Below are 21,070 nucleotides of genomic sequence, written 5' to 3'. Positions count from 1 at the left end.
CAGCATTTCTGAACAGCAGTATGGCTTCATGTCTAGAAAGAGTACTACAGATGCAGTATTTGCGTTGAGAATGCTAATAGAGAAGTACAGAGAAGGCCAGAGGGAGCTGCATTGTGTTTTTGTAGACCTAGAAAAAGCATATGACAGGGTGCCAAGGGAGGAGCTCTGGTATTGTATGAGGAAGTCTGGAGTGGCAGAGAAGTATGTTAAACTGGCGCAGGACATGTATTCTAGCTGTGAGACAGTGGTGTGATGTGCTGTAGGGGTAACAGAGGAGTTCAAGGTGGAGGTGGGACTCAATCAGGGATCAGCTCTGAGCCCCTTCTTGTTCGCAATGGTGATGGACAGGCTGACAGATGAGGTTAGACAGGAATCTCCATTGACCATGATGTTTGCAGATGACATTGTGATCTGTAGTGAGAGCAGACAACAGGTAGAGGAAAATCCAGAGAGGTGGAGGTATGCTCTGGAAAGGAGAGGACTGAAAGTTAGTCGCAGCAAGACAGAGTATATGTGTGTGAATGAGAAGAACTTGAGTGGAACGGTGAGGCTACAGGGAGTGGAGATCAAGAAGTTGGAGGATTTCAGGTACTTGGGGTCAACAGTCCAGAGCAACAGAGAGTGTGGAAAAGAGGTGAAGAGACGGGTCCTAGCAGGTTGGAATGGGTGGAGAAAGTGTCAGTCTTCAACTATGTGATAGAAGACTTCTTCTTCTTCTTTCAGCTTTTCCTGTTAGGGGTCGCCACAGCGAGTCAACTTTCTCCATCTAACCCTATTCTCTGTATCCTCCCCTCCCACACCAACTACCTTCATATCCTCTCTCACATAAATCTTCTCCTTGGTCTTCATCGAGTCTTCATTGATGTTGTCTGCCTGGCAGCTCCAACTCAAGCATCTGTCTACCAATATATTCACTATCCCTCCTCTGTACATGACCGAACCATCTCAGTCTGGCTTCTCTGACCTTCTCTCCAAAACATCTAACATGTGCTGTTCCTCTGATAGACTCATTCCTGATCCTATCCATCCTGGTCACTTCCAAAGAGAACCTCAACATCTTCATCTCTGCAACCTCTAGTTCTGCCTGCTGTCTTTTGGTCATTGTAACAGTTTCTAGTCCATACGTCATCGCTGGTCTCACCACTGTCTTGTACACCTTTCCTTTTATTCTGGCCGATAGTCTTCTATCACATAGTACCCCTGACACTTTTCTCCACCCATTCCAACCTGCTTGGACCCGTCTCTTCACCTCTTTTCTGCACTCTCCGTTGCTCTGGACTGTTGATCCTAAGTACCTGAAATCCTCCAGCTTCTTGATCTCCACTCCCTGTAGCCTCACCGCTCCACCCGAGTTCCTCTCGTTCACACACATATATTCTGTCTTGCTGCGACTAACTTTCATTCCTCTCCTTTCCAGAGCATACCTCCACCTCTCTAGATTTTCCTCTACCTGTTGTCTGCTTTCACTACGGATCACAATGTCATCCGCAAACATCATGGTCCATGGGGATTCCTGTCTAACCTCATCTGTCAGCCTATCCATCACCATTGCGAACAAGAAGGGGCTCAGAGCTGATCCCTGATGGAGTCCCACCTCCACCTTGAACTTCTCTGTTACCCCTACAGCACACTGTACCAGTGTCTCACAGCTAGCATACATGTCCTGCACCAGTCTAACATACTTCTCTGCCACTCCAGACTTCCTCATACAATACCAGAGCTCCTCTCTTGGCACCCTGTCATATACTTTTTCTAGGTCTACAAAAACGCAATGTAACTCCCTCTGGCCTTCTCTGTACTTTTCTATTAGCATTCTCAACCCAAATACTGCATCTGTGGTACTCTTTCTAGGCATGAAGCCATACTGCTGTTCACAAATGCTGACTTCTGCTCTCAGTCTAGTTTCCACTACTCTTTACCATAACTTTATTGTATGGCTCATCAACTTTATCCCTCTGTTGCCACAATTCTGCACATCCTCTTTATTCTTAAAAATAGGCACCATCACACTTTGTCTCCATTCTTCAGGCATCTTCTCTCTCTCTAAGATCCTGTTGAATAATCTAGTCAGAAAATCTACCGCTGCCTCTCCTAGACACTTCCACACCTCCACAGGTATATCAACAGGACCAACTGCTTTTCCACTCTTCATCCTCTTCAATGCCTTCCTCACTTCACTTTTACTAATTTGTGCTACTTTGTGGCCTACGATAATCACCTCTTCTACCCTTGCCTCTCTTTCATTTTCCACATTCATCAGCTCTTCAAAGTACTCTTTCCATCTTCCCATCACTCTTCTAGCATCTGTCAATACATTTCCCTCTCTGTCCTTTATCACCGGGACCTGTTGTACATCCTTTCCATCTTTATCTCTCTGTTTCGCCAACCTGTAGAGATCATTCTCACCCTCCTTACTATCCAACCGAGCATACAAGTCATCATAAGCCCTTTGTTCTGCCTTTGCTACCTCTATCTTTACCTTTCGCCGCACCTCCCTGATAGATGTGTTAGAAGACTATTAGCCAGAATAAAAGGAAAGGTGTACAAGACAGTGGTGAGACCAGCGATGGTGTATGGCCTGGAAACAGTTACAATGACGAAAAGACAGGAGGCAGAGCTAGAAGTTACAGAGATGAAGATGCTGGGGTTCTCTTTGGGAGTGACCAGGATGGATGGGATCAGGAATGAGTCTATCAGAGGAACAGCGCATGTCAGATGTTTGGGAGAGAAGGTTAGAGAAGCCAGACTGAGATGGTTCGGTTGTGTACAAAGGAGGAATAGAGAATATATTGGTAGACAGATGCTGGAATTGGAGCTGCCAGGCAAGAGGTCTCGAGGAAGACCAAAGAGAAGATTTATGGACGTGCTGAGAGGATATGAAGGTAATTGGTGTGAGAGAGGAGGATGGATGAAGGTTGATTCGCTGTGGCGACCCCTGAAGGGAAAGGCCAAAAGAATAAGAAGATGTGCGTTATGCAGAACATGGTTGTTTTAACAACCCTGAAAATGGCAAAGAGACACACTCATGAAGCACAGTTTAAACTGAAGGCCATGAGCTATACGGAGGAACATGGAAATTGAGCAGCCGCAAGAAAATATAAGATTACTGAATCGATTAATAATCGCTGGTGTGAACCGGCCGTCCAAAATAAGGCTGCAAGCATCCTAGGAGTGATGAATGACCAATAGAGACAACAGTTTCACTGAGAGTGGAAGGCAGCGCCGGGCAAGTTACGCCACAATATGCAAAAGGATTGTAGATGCTTGGGCTAACATGTCTGCGGGCACTGTTGTTCGAGCTTTCGCAAAAGCTGGCATTATTTCCGGGGAGCCCCACGGCACCGAAAGTGACTGACTGTGAAGAAGGTAAACCTGGCATGTTTGATGGAGTTTAGCGCAGCTGTTCAAATCAGAGGATGAGGCCCTCGATGGGTTTGATTGATGACGATTACCAGTGCACTTTCCAATTATTCCGAATAACCTTCTGCATGTTTCTGTAATTGACTGGTGACAGGTTGAGGAGTGTCCCTTGCCAAGCAAGTGAATCAGCATTATAAATCAATTATTGGCTAGATGCAATGTATCATTGACATGCTTACGTTAGATACCGTATTTTTCGGACTATACGTCGCTCCAGATTATAAGTCGCACCAGCCAACAACGCATAATGAAGAACGAAAAAAACATATATAAATCGCACTGGAGTATAAGTCGCATTTTTTGGGGGAAATATATTTGATAGAATCCAACACCAAGAATAGACATTTCATCTTGAAAGGCAATTTAAAATAAAAATAGAATTGAAAACAACAGGCCGAATAAGTATAGCCTATATGACGCATAAACCACGAACTGAGAACGTGCCTGGTAGGCTATGTTCACGTAACATATTACGGTAAGAGTCATTCAAATAACTATAGCATATAGCACATGCTACAATCAAACAATCAGTGTCACTCTTGATCACTAAATCCAACAAAATCTTCTGAACAACTCTGCCAACTCCGAAGGTAGACAATGTGCCGCTTCCTCTACTACGTCCCTTACGTCAGAATCATCGTCACTTGCAGTTCCAATTAATCCAGCCTTTCTGAATCCCGACAGGACAGGGTCCTTGCCCTGATAAAGAGGCGATTGCGTTGCATGAAGCGGTAACACCAGGAAGGTCCTCCCGCAAAGTCATTTCTATTCATCTCCTTGGCAGACGCATCTGTACTGTTGACAAGCCTCTCCCGGCAGCATGTTGTTCAAGCACCCATGTGTGAACTCATTCCTCTAGCTGTGGCCACCTGGCTTTTAGCTTTTTTAGTTTTCTTCATTTCAGTAAGCGTAACCTCCACTTTTTGCCAGTCCCTTTAAAGTTTCTCACTAACTTCAAACTTTCTTTCTGCCACTCGATTGCTGTTTTCGGCTGCATATTTCACTACTTCCGGTTTGTAACCTGCAGAATATGATTTTCTTTTCGGTACCATTTTTGTTCAGGCCTTCTCAGTTGTTTTTATAAGTTACCGCAAATGTTGAAATGATCAATTTTCATTGGCACAGAAGTAGCTGGTAGCATCTTTTTTCACAACGCACTTCTGCCATCACCCGCCCCCGCTGAATATTGATTGGTGTGTATGTGTGACGATCACTGTTATTGTAAAGACACACACGGAGACACAGACAGACACACATCAGAGCAAGAGAGCTCAACAATTTCACACGTAAGTTGCTCCAGAGTATAAGTCACAACCCCGGCCAAACTATGAAAAAAACTGCGGCTTATAGTCCAAAAAAATACGGCATATACTGAAATATATGAAGCCCTACAAACCTTCCAAGGAATAGTCTATCAGAGCGATTTAAAAACAATACTTTTAAAGTTGGGTAAAAACATAATGGATTTGGCACATCTCATCTGAGATTCTTTTTTTCTCTAGATGCAGTAATATCATTAGAGTGTGTTAAAAGTCAAAGACAACTCTTCTTCTCCTTTCAGCTTTTCCCTTCACGGTTCGCCACAGCGAATAAACCTTCTCCATCTAATCCCATTCTCTTTATCCTCCTCTCTCACACCAACTACCTTCATATCCTCTCTCACTACTTCCATAAATCTTCTCCTTGGTCTTCCTCGAGATCTCCTACCTGACAGCTCCACTTCCAGCATCCTTCTACCAATATATTCACTCTCCCTCCTCTGTGCATGACTGAACCATCTCAGTCATCTCTGACCTTCTGTCCAAAACATCTAACATGTGCTGTTCCTCTGATAGACTAATTCCTGCTCTGCCTCCTGTCTTTTTGTCATTGAAACGGTTTCTAAGCCATATCGCATCGCTGGTCTCTCTCTATTACACCTATAACACCGCACCACTGTCTCAAAGCTAGCAAACATGTTCTGCACCAGTCTAACATACTTCTCTGCCATTCCAGATTTTCTCATACAATACCAGAGCTCCTCTCCTTGGCACCCTGTCATATGCTTTTTCTAGGTCTACAAAAACACAATGCAGCTCCCTCTGGCCTTCTCTGTACTTCTCTATTGGCATTCTCAAAGAAAATACTGCATCTGTAGTACTCTTTCTAGGCATGAAGCCATAGTGCTGTTCACAAATGTTGTCTTCTGCTCTCAGTCTAGTTTCCACTACTCTTTCTCATAACTTCATTGTATGGCTCATCAACGTAATCCCTCAATAGTTGCCGGAATTCTGTGCATCTCCTTTATTCTTAAAAACACAAACAAGCTCTTCAAAGTACTGTAGTTTCAGCACTATAAGGCACACCTAAATTACTTTAATTTACTCAAACTGACAGTGCGCCCTATAATCAGATGCGCCTTATTTATGCATCAATATTAATTAATTATGGCTACCATAGTCGGGGGGGGGGGGGGTCACCAAAGTAGCAGCGGTAAAAACGGTAAAGAAGAATTCCAGGCCCACACCCCTTATGTCTGTATAAAGACCCCAAATTGCACCTTTCAAGAGACATGCTTACAACGCAGAGTTCAAACTCAAGGTGATTGGTCACTCAGTAGAACACGGGAATAGAGCAGCAGCGAGAGAATTCAACATTAATGAATCAATGGTGAAAAAGTGAAGAAAGCAACAAGATGACCTGCACCATGTAAAGAAGACTAAACAGTTTCCGAGGAAACAAAGCGAGATGGTCACAGTTGGGGGACAAACTCGAACAGTGGGTTGTTGAACAGAGAGCAGTTAGTAGAGGCGTCTCTACAGTCACTATTCAAATGAAGGCAATAGCGCTAGTGAGCGACATGAACATCAATGAATTTAGAGACGGTCCTTCTTGATGCTTTCATTTCATAAAAAGCTTTGAACTGTGACAAATGGAGTTGGAAAAACATTGTTTTCAACAAAGGTGGCGCAAAACTACCGGTAAGAGCTACTTTCTTGTGAATGCACTAACTTGTTTTGAGAGTGAATGGAGTTGTCATAACGTTGGTTTGTATTCGATTAATGAAGTTTAACTGACTGACTTATACGACAAACTGTTTTGTTGACATTCCCTTTAGAGCAGCTTCATCCAGTGGATGCAAAACACAACTCCAGCCACTATAGTAGTTTCTATTCTATGCGCCTTAAAATGCGGTGCACCCTATATATGGAAAGTTTTCACAGGCCATTCATTGAGGGCGCGCTTAAGAATTCGATGCACCTTATAGTGCGGAAAATACGGTACTCTTTCCATCTTCTCATTACTCTTCTAGCATCTGTCAATACATTTCCCTCTCTATCCTTAATCCCCCGGACCTGCTGTACATCCTTTCCATGGTTATTTCTGTGTTTCGCACCCTGTATAGATCATTCTCTCCCTCCTTATTGTCCAACCGAGCATACAGGTCATCGCACGCCCTTTGTTTTGCCTTTGCTACTTCTATCTTTACCTTATGTTGTATCTCCCTGTACTCCTGTTGGTTCTCGTCAGTCCTCTCAGTGTCCCACTTCTTCTTTGCTAACCGCTTTCTCTGTATATACTCCTGCACTTCCTCATTCCACCACCAAGTCTCCTTATCTACTTTCCTTCTAGATGGCACACCAAGTGATCTCCTACCTATCTCCCTGATAGCACTCACTGTAGTTGTCCAATCATCTGGAAGCTCTTCCTGACCACCCAGACCCTTTCTCAACTCCTCCCTGAAAACCATACAACACTCCTCCCTTATCAGCTTCCACCACTTTGTCCTCAATTCTGCCTTTGTCCTCTTCATCTTCCTTGTCACCAGAGTCATCCTACAAGCCACCATCCTATGCAGTCTGGCTACACTCTCACCTACAACTACTTTGCAGTCACTGATCTCTTTCAGGTTATCTTGTCTATACAAGATGTAGACAAAGACAACTGCTGGATCATAAAATAGTCTCTTTTTTTTTCTAAAAAGAAAAATTGATATCTTCAGGCATGCTTCCTGTTTTACAACAGCCATTTGAATGTAGTGGCACTCTATTTTTTTTAATAAATTAGAAATATGAGTCAACTGAGGTCAGAGTGTTTAATGTCATCATAACCGGCACACTTAAAAGACTGTCCATAGATTTAAATCACATTTTTCAAGAAATATCTGTATCATGTAGATGCACAACTTATGCTTCCATATTTTTTAAGCGCATAACATTGCTGCTCTCATTACAAAACAAATGCAAAGTCAGGCTGAAAGATAAAGTATTGGATGACAGTGCAAATGCACACAAAACAATCCACACGTAGATACACATACACCTCTTCCTTATCTTCATCTATTCATGAATTTCTGTTGTCATATCTGCAAGTAAAGCTAGTGACAAAATTATTAAATTCTTCTGTTATTATACTAAATGGCAATGCAAAGTTACCACAAAATAGCTTGAAAATAAAAGTCATTTTTGTTCATTTTCCATTTTGAAATAATATTGACAGGCAACTGACTATAGTATTACTGTTGTATAGTAGATGAAAACCCATTAAGCAGATAGTTCAACTCTATGCAATAACTTCACATGCAAATATAACGTAGCGTCTTGTCAGATACACAAATACAGTGTAATGTCTATGAGACACAACAGTAAAAAAAATGAAGACAACATTTTAAACAGCAAAACATTTCAGTATATTTGTGACTAGGTAAGTGTGAATATCATCCACACAAAGCCAAAATTTCTTGGCAAAGCCCAGGATCAATGAAGCATCATGGCTGTGTGTTGTCCTCTAACAACTAAAAGCTTGTTCAAACATTAAACGCCAACAGTAACTGTATATACTAGAAACTCCCCTGGTCTTTTACAACTGAAAAGCCTCTTTCATGAGCACTGAAACATCTTTATTGAATAAAACTAAGTTCAGCTGCCACAATAAGATTAAAAAAACAATAGACATTGACCTAGTTGACTAAGAACCAAGACACTTGTATTATGTTTCTCAGTGACCTTAATTAGTGCCATCAGTTTTAATTGGCGTGGTATTATGAATTGAATGCACATCCAGCTTCAGTTAAAAGTTAGGGTACAATAAGCCAAAATATACAGTTAATTGTCAATCTAAATAACAAAATAAAGATGGAGTATTATTGCATCCATGATATTGCTCTGTCACTTGGGTTTTGACAACCTTGAATGTGAAGACCATAAACAGACAAATCCATATTTTCTCCTGATATGAAGTCAGTCTTTCCCCAACCAATAACAACAGAAGACACTTTCCATGTTTGACTTTTGAAATCTCACGAAAAAGGTCCTTGCTTGGGCAGAATTTGTTCAGGTATATCTCAAGCTTCCTCAACTGCAAATAGTATGTTACTTGGAGGCTACAGCTCTGTACCAAGCATACCATGCAAAAGAGATTTTTTTAACTATAAGATGTAAAAATTGTTGTGTCACAATTTGATGCATGCCATGTTTCTTTTCACTGGAATTTAGTTGCAGGTTACCAATTGTAGTATTATTGGTGACTCTAAAGCAGTTAATTTGGCTTCTATCTTTCATTACAGGTGGCTTTGGTGTATTCTGTATATGTTTTGTGTATACAGACACACACACACACACACAAACACACAAAAGGTTAAGCACTAAGCTAAGTGCTATTGGGAGGCAATATTACAAAACCAAACTGTTCCAATTTTATATTAAGTGAAGTTATCAACAAAAAGCACTGTGCTTGTTAGTGACAGAAAACAGCACAATGGTAAATGTGCAATCAAGCACTGCACCATTGGACTTTAAAACAATGCCCCTTCCACTATGTCACAGACATGGATAGAAAAATATTTGGTTATATCAATCTTATTTTGAGAAATGAATGTATAATTTGTATACCATTATCTCTTTAATTTTTTAAGATGGGAAACTTGCTACGGTATACTATCACATATCATGAGTACACCCAGTTCTCATAAACAAATAAATTTTTTTAAGTTTAAGGTTACGTTGGTAGTGCCTCACCTCCATCCCTGTCCCTGTTCCGGTGTGTGTGAACAGCCTTTGCTCTGCTGTGGCCTGTAACATCGCTGTGTTTTTTGTCAGGACTGTCAGACCTCCTGAAAACTTTGTAGGGGGGAGTAACATCTGCGGATCCTTGTATCTTTTCATGTCGGTGGTCCCCACCTTGGTGACTCTTGGATGAATATTTGAGAGTCTGTGGTTTAAGGGGAAAAAAAAAAGTCTCTAAACAATACAATAAGTAGAATACTTTCATACTGTAACGTCGTTGACGATCACAATGCAGTGTCCTGATCATGTTTCAACAGTCATGATAAAGTGAAAACAACCTACTACTTCCCCCAAGAATTTACATTCAGAGACAAATTGGCAGAGCTTATCTTCACATGAATTGTTTTAGATTTGCAGACTTCTGTCAGTTCTCTCTAGAATTACACCTGTGAATCATTTGATTTGACAGTCTGTTTATTTTCCATAGAGTAATTCTGATAACAACAGTTAATCACAATAATTTAAAGAACATACTGAATTGTTGCTCTGTTTAATTTTTCCCTTTCATTCAAGTTGAACGCGTCAGCTGCAAAAATAACAATTATTCTTCTTCAGTGCTCTCAACACTAAAAGAGGTTTACGTATAACATTATTGACAGATTTCGGTCAGGCCCCAAACGGACTGACTAGCTAGAAAACTAGCAGTGTCAAGGTATTAGCTTTAGTCAAACTGGTAAGTAGAGACTCAATTTCCCCCAACCCAACAGCAACTCGAAAAATTAACACCAACTGTAACGTTCAACTTCAAAGAAAGGGTTCGGCTCGGTCAAACTGCAAATTCAAACAAAACCCTCAATTCCTCTATGAAGTATCCGCACTGAGTGGGGCCTGCTGTGTTTCCCAGAAGCCCGAACAGCAGAGTCCATTTTAACGTCATTTGTAGCTAATGTTAGCTACAGTTAGCGGAGTACCTGATAGGGCTGAGAATCTCTTCGGTCGCACCTGTTAATAAAGACAAGACAACTGTGAATTCAAAGCTTCAAATGACAATACTGATAAATAGTTGAAGGTAAACAAGTATTTGCGACACTTATTTTAGGTTCGGCAAAAATGGCGGATTATCAAAGCGTAGCTGTGAGGAGAAGAAAATCTGGATAAGTAACGTTAGAGGTGTTTACCCATCGCTGAGTCTCGGTTGTTTCCTTGCATACATTACCATCAATGCCGTGTTATTGTGTTGGGAGTGGGATGTGAAAGACTGATAACGATACAATATTTTCTTGATGATAAAGCTAACTAAAGTCGTCAATTATTTTGCCTAGCTTGTAGCTTTTTCAACGCTATTTGGCAGCAGTGGTCGAAAGAGCGCCCTCACCCAGTCCATCTCCCACTCCAACACTGCCGTTTCTTTCTATCTCGGACAAAACGTCGCAGCTTAGCTGCGCCAGGTTGCCACTTACATTGACACAATTAGAAAATGTTAACTTAATATCATCTCATACCATTCAGATGGAAACAGATGTCATGTAAATGCTCAAAGAGAAGTGGCTGTTTGTCTCTAATGTGTGTACACTCTTAATGAAAATAGTTTTAAACAAAACTGGTCGTAAAGGGGTAATGCTGTATCAAGAAAACCTGCAGTATTTGTGCTCGGATGATTTTGCTGTCAGGAATTCTAAAAAGTAACTGAACAATCTGACAGATGCCAATTGGAAACCGTGAACAAAATGGAAATCTATATGTATATATTTTTGTTTTGATCTGGCATCCTCATCTGAAAGTCAATGTCCATTTCCAATGGCAACATCAGACAGGCTGCAGTCTAGCAATAAAAATATATTTAAAATCAAATCTGCTCTTACTGTCAAATTATAAATTATGAAAAAAGTAAGCTAGATTGGTTTTTCAACAAACTAAATAATTTATCTCTTTAATTTTAACAGCGAATATTGATTTCTCTGGAATAATATAGGCAATAATAAACCAGGGAAAGCTTGGATCATGTTATTTGATTTTGATTTTTATGTGCAAATCGAGTATTTTGATTCTTAGGATTCTGTGATTAATAATATCTTAAATGCATTAGAGCCTTATTTGGATTGAGACTCGGTGCACAAGCTTAGTATTTGTTCGAGTAAAGTCATATTTGAAATCTGTTTTCAAATATGAAATATATTTTAAACACTCCAATTTCCATCACCTGTAATTGAAAGTTATTGAAAGGTGCATTAAAATATCCTTCTCAAATGTCCTTGGTGTTTTATAGTCTGTTATAAGCTCCCACAGGCTTCTGAAACAAAGTACAGTAACGTGCTCACATGAAGCGTTGGCTCTCAACAGGTTATATCATTGTAACTTTCTCATACAGACGAACCCTAAACCCCCCACTGGCCAAAAAAAAAAAACAGATATGCACAAATAACTTCTTCTTCTTCTTCTTTTTGCTTTTCCCTTCAGGAGTCGCCACAGCGAGTCAACTTTCTCCATCTAACCCTATTCTCTATATCCTCCTCTCTCACACCAACTACCTTCATATCCTCTCTCACTACGTCCATAAGTCTTCTCTTTGGTCTTCCTGGAGACCCCTTTGCCTGGCAGCTCCAATTCCAGCATCTGTCTACCAATATATTCACTATTCCTTCTCTGTACATGACTGAACCATCTCAGTCTGGCTTCTCTGACCTTCTCTCCAAAACATCTAACATGTGCTGTTCCTCTGATAGACTCATTCCTGATCCTATCCATGTGCACAAATAACATTAAGACATATCAAGATACACACACAAATACATGCGGCAGGACCTAAAGGACAGCGACAATCCCAGACAATGACAGACAGATCGACAAAGAGAGAGAGAGAGAGAGAGAGAGAGCGAGAGGGAGAGATGGCCTTTGACCACCTTCCCTAACATGACCTGTAGAGGGAGGCCCTCTCACATAATTGATTGACAAACAGTTTATGTATCCATCCCAAACTGGCAATCATGTAAAATAAAATATGTGTATATAGGGTATTTTTTATGAATAGTTAATGAAAATAGAATGCAAGCATACATTAGCGTAAGCAATATTTAATGCTTGGCGCTTCCCCTTCTTTTAACTCCGTTTTTATCTGAGGTTTTCTGATTTGTCTACTAACAGGCTACATATTTGGATGGAAGAGAGCTGATGGTTGGCAATGCAGTGAGCCAAATAATACAAATAATAATTCAAATAATAAATAATAATTCAAAGCAAGGTACTGCGGACCCCCCTTTAATCTAAATACGCTAATGAATTTAGATATTGGGCGGAGTCTATCGTGGATTCCAGTATTCTACAGATCTGAGATCAGTTCTGCGTACTGTAGCTCTCCAATGTGATGTTGTGTCACTGGGCATGTTGTTTCCAAATCAGCTACACGGTTCGTGTGTATGAACGCTACGGCTTAGGCGTTACATTTTGAAATGCAATGTGCCGTTCGGAGACTCCCGCTTAGGGAAGAATAAATTATGATTTAATGACAAATCACGACAATGAACTTGAAAAGTACAGCAACCGAAAACAATTGGACTCTACTTCAACGACGGAGCGCCTCTTTGAAGTCCGACATAGGAAGCAGAGTGAGTCATGAATGTTGTTCTATCTTGCTAAAACGTATTTTCACGTAAATAATATCTACAGGTGCAATCAAATTAGGTTTAGAATATCTAAAACGGGAATGGTTGAAAATATGATGCTTCTTACTTACATGATAATGTAATTCATGTCAAAACAATAGCCAATACTTGAGGGGCAAATAACGTTAGCGAACGTGCTGTTGCTAATGGCTAGATGCACGAAATAAGTAATTGACTTCTCCAGTGTTCATATTATAACTTCATTACTTAACTATGACTACCATAATTTAACTATAACTCAATATCCGGTTGTTTGCATGCTAAAAATAAAGGCTTGACCGCCACGCGAAAAATTACATTGCGAACGTCAGCTGTGGTTTTTGAGAAAACTACTTCAACACAGTTGTAGTCGCCTACAGTGTGCCAAGTCATATGTCCATAGGGAATGCAGTGCCCTGTGCCAGTTAAGCTTGGAATATACAGAGCTTGTCAATGGCGTACAGTACCAAGTAACTGAATTGTAACCTAAGTGGGATCAACCCCCTCTTGGTCAGGTAATATATTGTGCACCCACTTCCTTTGCTGCTTGTTTTAAATGTAAGTATGCTCATAATACAAGACTCATGTGGGTGTCCACTTTCCCCAAACATTTTGCTCATTGTACTGAGTGATATGATTGTTCTCTAGGTAATGTATGTTTTACAGGTATCATATGTCAAGAGATACGGCATAAAAAAATCCTATATTAGTTACATTATTTGGTGGAAAGAAATTAGATTAATTTTAACCTTGTTACTATAGCGGACAGTATCTCTGCCTGTCACATGGAAGACTGGGGTTTGACAAGTGGGGGTGGCATTTTGGACCATTGTATATGGAGTGAGGAGTGATAGCTGTAGAGCGTCACCTTCCGTATAACTACTAGTCTGTTCCCTGGCGCCTGTAAAAGGGGCAGCTTCTTACTCTGTCACATCTCCATTGATGCATGTTTACAAGCTCTGTTTGTTACTGTGTATGATTTTCAAACCTGTGTGTAAAAAGTTTTTAATCCAAATTTTCCTGCAAGGGATCTGCAAAGTATGTGACTTAACTTGAAACACGATGGTGCTTTTCCTTTACATAATTCCAGCATGACTCATGTTTGTTCTTTTTGCATTCATATTGGTACCCAGTACCTTTTTGGTATTTCCTTTAATGAGGATCCATGTGAGCAGATCCCAACATGTGAGTTATACACTGATTGGCCAGGGAATGTTGTCACTGAGCGTGGTGCTCGATTAAAGAATCAAACCTTACATTTAAAAAACACTAACTGGCACAACCACAACTTTTTAGTTTGGTTGGTGCTGGGTCTTACGGCCTGCAGCCTTCATGCTCTCTCTTCTTCTTTTGTGTGTTGCAAAAAGCTACAGACCGACCAGCAAGTACACCATCGCCTTTGTCCTCCATTGTTGTGTGTTTAGTGTTGGGTACAAAACAGTGTTACAGCATGTCTATGGAGGGTCTCTGTAATCCAGGTCATGATTTATCTGTGTCAAATGTTATGGCCGCTGGACTTGATTTTTTCTAATAGTTGAAATGTTTTCAACAAAAAAAGACCAAAATCAATTCCAGTTGCAAAGGCAACATTTGATAAGAATGTCACTACAGTTTTGTGCAGCTGTGCTGTGATGACCCTGTCTGCATTAAAGAGAAAGGGTCTGTTAAGTAATGGAAAATCAACCCAAGTTAAGTGGAGTCCAGCTTGTTGTGCTCAAACTTTATTGTAGAATAGTGACAAAAGTCTACTTGAAAGAAACTGAGCAAAATTGATTGGGGAAAAAAATGAAGAAAGTTGTTTTTTTTACAGTATAATCATCAGTTTGGGAGAAGATACTTAGCTGTGAGACGTATTGTGACAGGTACCATCCCTTGGATAACTGACAACTTTCACACACACTTACATACACTTTGAAATACTGATTAGGATGGATTTTGAATAACTCAAAGGTTTCTGGTGTTATTGTTGTTGAAGTTCACAGAGATTTTTGGATGCCGGAAATAAAATATTAGCTTATGTGTATCATCTAAATAAAAAATCTGACATGAAGTAGATTTTTTATTAATAACAACCAGCAGCCCTTTACGGTATATTTTTCACAAAGATAGTTTTTCAACATATGTTATAGAAAACTGTTGAAAAGGGCAGAAACAACTATCATCTTACCTTGCCAACATTTGCATCATCAGTTACCAACGACAGTAAATAGTAATTTATTCTTTTCGGATAATTCCCAGTGTAGGTCAGGTAGTGGTTATAACTATAATGACCAAAACTAAACAAGAAGTCACAATATTTCTGTATTGACTAGGTTTGGTGCAACAAAAAATCCTTATTAGTTAAGCAAATGTCAGTATCTGTCGACTTTTAAGTACAGCAGTTTGAAATAGAGGTTTTTGTATTTGTTTGATTGATATATTGAAAACCCTTTTAGAGTCTAGTTGTCACTCTTCATTGTAGTTGTCTTACAGAATGTAATCCCAGAAGATATGCATCTTTCTCATCATTCTGAGTTTGTGGACAAGTGGGGAAAAATGTGATTCCCTGTGGTGAATTTTCATGACTATAAAGTTATATTTTGTGAATAACAACTCGCTACGGCAGAAGTAGCATCTGGTGACGAAAGGCCAGGCACTGGCATGATCATGGAGAAAGCTGACGCCAAGTCACTGGTCAGTCAGCACAGCGGTCCGTAAGTCTGCAGTGAACAGCTTATGACAAAAGGTGGAGCTACTTACAACAGACCCTCTTTTTCTGTTAGCATAGAAATGCAGTTGCCACATACAAACCAGCGACTTTTGCTAACTGTTGCCTCTTTTGCTCTTCATTTTGAAGCTCAATTTGATTTCTTCAGCGTTATCCATCCCTGCTCATGTTTTTCTTGGGTTCAAGTGGGTTGCACAGATATGGTTTTTGGACCGTACCGTAAAATGAGTGGAACCGAGCCTAGGGTCAACGTTGTGAAGTCACTACCCAGACAGCAATGTGACATAGATAACAATGGCGGCCAACGAGTAAATTTTTTTTTTTTTAAATCATATGCAAACTAAGAAATGTTGCGAGATTTTATTATTGTTTTTATGTAGCTGGTACACACACTGGCATTGATCAAATAGGACAAGAACATCTTGTTAACCAGGAATCCCTGTAATACTCTCAATTGAAATATTTGTATGGATCACTGTCAATTTCAGGTAATAATTCAAACCCAGGAATACTGCCTTGTCATGGAAACTAACCAATTTCACAACACAGTACATTGTGGCAACAGTTGGGGGATGGGTTGTCTGACTCATGAGGATAGGATTGGTAGCCGGGGTTTGGTGTTTTCTGGTTGGAAGTGCTGTGATTAAAGTTAGACTCAGCGCTTCACCTGTTTTGTCTCATTAATATGTTTACCACATTGGGGACCCTGACTTGACAAAGTCACTTGGTGCTGAGGACATGGGCACTGGTTCCCACAGTTTCCCCTGTACTTTTTGTGGCCTCAGTCAACGGTCATGGTAAACTGATTTGCATTTTGGCAGCATGATCAGGAAGGCGGGTCAATCTGTCCCTGTGTAGGACCACTATCCTGCCCCGAGGGGGTAAACTTTACATCTAGAGACCGTGGATATTCAATTACAAATTTAATTGGACCAAAATTTGCTGTCAAGGACCAAGCCATACATGTTCAGTCCACTTGGCCGCTGGATATGACACATTTCAAACCAACAGAGATCAACATGATGGAAAAAATCTACTTTTTGTTAATTGTTTCCCTTTTAAACAAGTTTTTGGTAACAAATGAAAAAGGGAGATCAGCAACTACAAAAAATACAATAATAATGAAGGAGTTGAGCAGACGCTGAACTTGTAGAATTTTTTTTTCTCCTAAATAACAATAACATATGAAAATTGGGGGGGGGGATAAAAACAATAAAAATTAAATTCTGTTAACAATTACTTTGGTTGTAACTTACCAGGCAAAGTACATGCACACTATTAGCGATAATATTAGTTTCCCTTTAAAAAGACTTTTGGCTCATCTGATGTCAATGCAATTTGAAGGCAGTGGTGAAGGGTGCTCTTGGTAAGGGAACAGCTAGTGGTTCTTTTTACTGAGTTTAGATGTGAAAAGCTCGATTCACATGCAGTGTTTGATCCAAACACAATCAAACAGATGGCTAGTTTTTGAATGTTAGGAAACTGGTGCTTCTTGACATCACTCCAAAACTTAACAGGTTTGTTTGTACGAAGATCTCATGCCATAATTGCAGGAGACTGCGTGTTTACAAGGTCTGTCCATCTAAGGAACCCCCTCCATTGCTGTTTCAACAGTGACAAGGTCTCTGGCAAAGCTCATTATTTCTGTGGGCAGTCCACCAGAGTCCATCTAATATACCAGCAAATGTCTCTTTCAACTTTAGAATGGAATTTGTCATCACATCAGTTACATGTGATTGAAATTAGATACTTTTGTATTGTATGGCATAGATGCACCATTCTGCTAGGGCTCAAGTCATTTGCAGAAAGGTCCGGTTTGACTTGAAATGCATGCATGTGTTCAACAAGATTGATGGCAGTTTTCCTTGTAGTCCCATATTTACGTCATTCAGGTGTTTTGAGTATGTCAACTCGAAAGCAGATGTTGGCTATGAAGTTGTTGTCCAGCTTAAATTTAATGTGTGTGTCTGCATCTTTCGCTTGCTGCTGTTGAGGGAAAGTTGTAATCCCCTCTTAAGGGTCACAGGTCCAGAGCTTTGCCTTAAGACGCCCACGTGCAACAGCAGGCTGTGGTGCTCAGCAGACATTTCGGACAGTAGCTTGCGGAAAAAGCAATGTTGGAATCTGATTGTAGGCATCACACTGTTCCATGTTGTTTTACAACTAACAAATAGTATTGTTCCCTGTTTGTTTGGCACACAGTACTGCCTGGTCCATGTTGCAGTGTAGTGATGTTATCTTGATGGCAACAGCACACAATCAAGTTGCCATGCCACTTACCTTACCTGCTGTGGATAGAGCCCCATCCATCACAAGCACACATGCTCCATTCTTCTCAAAGACTATCTCCTCAGTTTTTTGTCCTGCAATGGCAGCAAGCCAAGCAGTTCCTCTCTCAAGCAATTCTCATAAAAAACAAGCATGAAGGCAGCACTGTATGGTATCCGCTCTGTCTATGCTATGTCCAATGCTGGAGACATGACACTAGCTTTCCTCAGTTTGGTCAACAGTCTAAGCTTTAGGTACCCTGACACACTCATGCCCCATCCATCACAAGCACACATGCTCCATTCTTCTCAAAGACTATCTCTTCAGTTGTTTGTTCTGCAATGGCAGCAAGCCAAGCAGTTACTCTCTCAAGCATTTTTCATAAAAAAAAAAACAAAAACAAAAAACACAAGCATGAAGGCAGTACTGTGTGGTATCAGCTCTGTCTATGCTATGTCCAATGCTGGAGACATGACACTAGCTTTCCTCAGTTTGATCAACAGTCTAAGCTTTGGGTACCCTGACACACTCATGCCAAATAAATGCTTTGGTTTCACATATGAAGTTGACAGGCTGGGTAAAACCAATGATTTTCATTGTCAATTTGGCATTTCAGAGATGAAGAGGACATGTTTTAAGCTTAGTATCTTGTCTCTACTCCTGACAGCACAGCTTGCTACAACACTGTATAGGAATAGGGAGTTGTGTAGAATTGCGGTAACTATAGTGGAAAAAAGTTGATGAATCATGCAATTAAGTTATGGGAAAGAGTAATGGAAACTAGTGTGAGCAGAAGTCAGTATTTGTGTTCAGCAGTATAGTTGCATGCCTTCTACAGATGCAGTATTATCTTCAAGAGTGTTGGTAGAGAAGAACAGAGTAGGTCAGAGGGAGCTGCATTGTGCTTTTTTGGATCTGGAAAAATCATATGCCTGAGTGCTGAGAGACAAACTATGGAACGTTATGAGGACGACTGGAGTGGTGAAGAATGTCAGACTGGACTACAGCATGCTAGCTGTGAGACAGGGATGAGGTGTGCCATTCAAGGTGGACGTGGGAACCAATCAGGGATCACCTCTGAGCCCCCTTCTTGTTTGCAGTGGTGATTGACAGGCTGACAGATGATGTTACACAGGAATCTCCATAGACCTTCTGTGGTGAGCTCAGGGAGCATTTGGAGGAAAATCTAGATCGGTGGGGGTATGCCCACGCTGTGGCAACCCCTAAAAGGACCATCTGAACAAAGAAAGAAGAATAGTTCTGCCTCCTGCCTTTTCCTGTGTCTCTGTCTCTGACCAGGTGTCAGATGTGGTAGAGAAATTTGCAAAGATAGTGATCAAATTAATGATTTCTCGCAACAATTATCAGCAATGACTTAACAAGGTTGGAAACAGATAATATCAATATCCAACACTTTATTTCTATTCATCTGAACAGTTGTTTACATTTTTATAACATCCAACCATGATTTGCCAATAGTCTTCAATCGCATAGTACCCCTGACACTTTTCTCCACCCATTCCAACCTGCCTGAACCTGTCTCTTCACCTCTTTTCCACACCCTCTTAAATCCTCCAACTTCTTTATCTCCACTCCCTGTAATCTCACCGTTCCACCAGAGATCCTCTCATTCACACACATATACACTGCATCTGTAGTGCATGAAGCCATACTGCTGTTCACAAATGCTGACTTCTTCCCTCAATCTAGTTTCCACTACTCTTTCCCATAACTTCATTGTATGGGTCATCAACTCTGTCTGTCAGGGTCTGACACGGCTGGATCAAATTGGCAATCTGCGCCAGCTGCCGCTAATTACCCGGCCCCATAAAGAGCAGCGGCACGCTCTGCTCGGGGCCGGGGAATTCACAAGGGATTAAGAAGGCTCGAAGGAAGGATCGATTTGAGGTCCCAGGGCTGAAGGATTGTGGGGTCCCTCCCTGCCACCCTGCCTGGGCCCCGTCCTGCCACCCTGCCTGCAACTCTGCCTTCCCGAGACGCCCTGCCTGCAACTCCGCCTGGGACCCAGCCTGGTGAGACCCAGCCTTGTTCGACTCCGTCTCGGGGCCAGGGACTTGCCATCGACACCCTGCCTACCTAAATAAAGAGCTCAAACCCTGATGTCAGCCTGGGTGGTGTGGTTCCCTGCCCGAGTCTGCCCTGCGGCCCGTGACAGAATTCCCTGGCCACCATGGACTTGGGGAACCACACCCACCCAGGTCGGCTCCGTGGGGCGGCAGGAGGCGCCCATTGAGGGGGGGGTACTGTCAGGGTCTGACACGGCTGGATCAAATTGGCAATCTGCGCCAGCTGCCGCTAATTACCCGGCCCCATAAAGAGCAGCGGCACGCTCTGCTCGGGGCCGGGGAATTCACAAGGGATTAAGAAGGCTCGAAGGAAGGATCGATTTGAGGTCCCAGGGCTGAAGGATTGTGGGGGCCTGTCCTGCCACCCTGCCTGCAACTCTGCCTTCCCGAGACGCCCTGCCTGCAACTCTGCCTGGTGAGACCCAGCCTTGTGCGACTGTCTCGGGGCTAGGGAATGCCAGCGACACCCTGCCTACCTGAATAAAGAGCTCAAACCCTGATTTCAGCCTGGGTGGTGTGGTTCCCTGCCCGAGTCCGCCCTGCGGCCCGTGACACTATCCCTCTATAGTTTTCGCAATTCTGCACTCTCAAATGTTTGAAATGAGTTTTCAAATGTTTACCTAATAATACATACGATTTGTATAGCGCTTTTCACAGTACACAAAGACGCCTTTATTAAGACCTTTAATTTCACACAGTGCAATGTTGATCTCTTGCCATTTCCTGGAGAGTGGGACTATGTCAAGGTTGACACTTTCGACATTCAACCTTGCATTCATGTGTTCAGTTCATTCAGATGCTGAAAAATATCTAACAGGCATGCTAGCCCTGCACACCACTCATCACTTGCAAGCATAATTAGACCTCATTAGTCCAAAACACTTCGGGCCAGTACTTTGCCACATGACAACTGTCAGACCTTCATGTGGAGCAGTTAGACTTAATGCTCGGCTTCCCTTTTCTGAG

At 41.5% G+C, this 21,070-nt stretch overlaps 2 protein-coding genes across 9 annotated transcripts in view; one reads left to right on the top strand and one right to left on the bottom strand.

Annotated features, from left to right (window-relative positions):
• Positions 1-10,804, bottom strand: part of waca (WW domain containing adaptor with coiled-coil a) — a 43,943-nt gene extending 33,139 nt beyond the window's left edge. Inside the window, exons 1-3 of the mRNA XM_086151605.1 lie at positions 10,583-10,804; positions 10,376-10,406; positions 9,417-9,609 (exon numbers count right to left, since the gene is read on the bottom strand). Of these exons, the coding sequence (XP_086007731.1) occupies positions 9,417-9,609; positions 10,376-10,406; positions 10,583-10,623 (265 nt within the window). The 5' untranslated portion in view covers positions 10,624-10,804. The remainder of the gene's footprint in view (positions 1-9,416; positions 9,610-10,375; positions 10,407-10,582) is intronic.
• Positions 10,805-12,637: 1,833 nt separating this feature from the next.
• The window catches only part of mpp7a (MAGUK p55 scaffold protein 7a), a 155,609-nt gene continuing 147,176 nt past the window's right edge, over positions 12,638-21,070 (top strand). For 3 of the 8 annotated variants that reach the window (XM_086151602.1, XM_086151598.1, XM_086151595.1), the window contains exon 1: positions 12,640-13,006. The gene's annotated coding sequence lies outside the window, so the exon portion shown is untranslated. Of the gene's footprint in view, positions 13,007-21,070 lie in introns of all 8 variants that reach the window. The other 5 variants (XM_086151601.1, XM_086151599.1, XM_086151604.1 and 2 more) reach the window with 3 other exon arrangements.

Source organism: Fistularia commersonii, chromosome 8 (genome assembly GCF_037954325.1).
Source record: "Fistularia commersonii isolate RoL2024-O1a breed Wild chromosome 8, RoL_Fcom_v1.0, whole genome shotgun sequence".
NCBI lineage: Eukaryota > Metazoa > Chordata > Actinopteri > Syngnathiformes > Fistulariidae > Fistularia > Fistularia commersonii.
The sequence above is the reverse complement of the archived record's forward strand: the minus strand, read 5'-3'. Positions and strand labels throughout refer to the sequence as shown.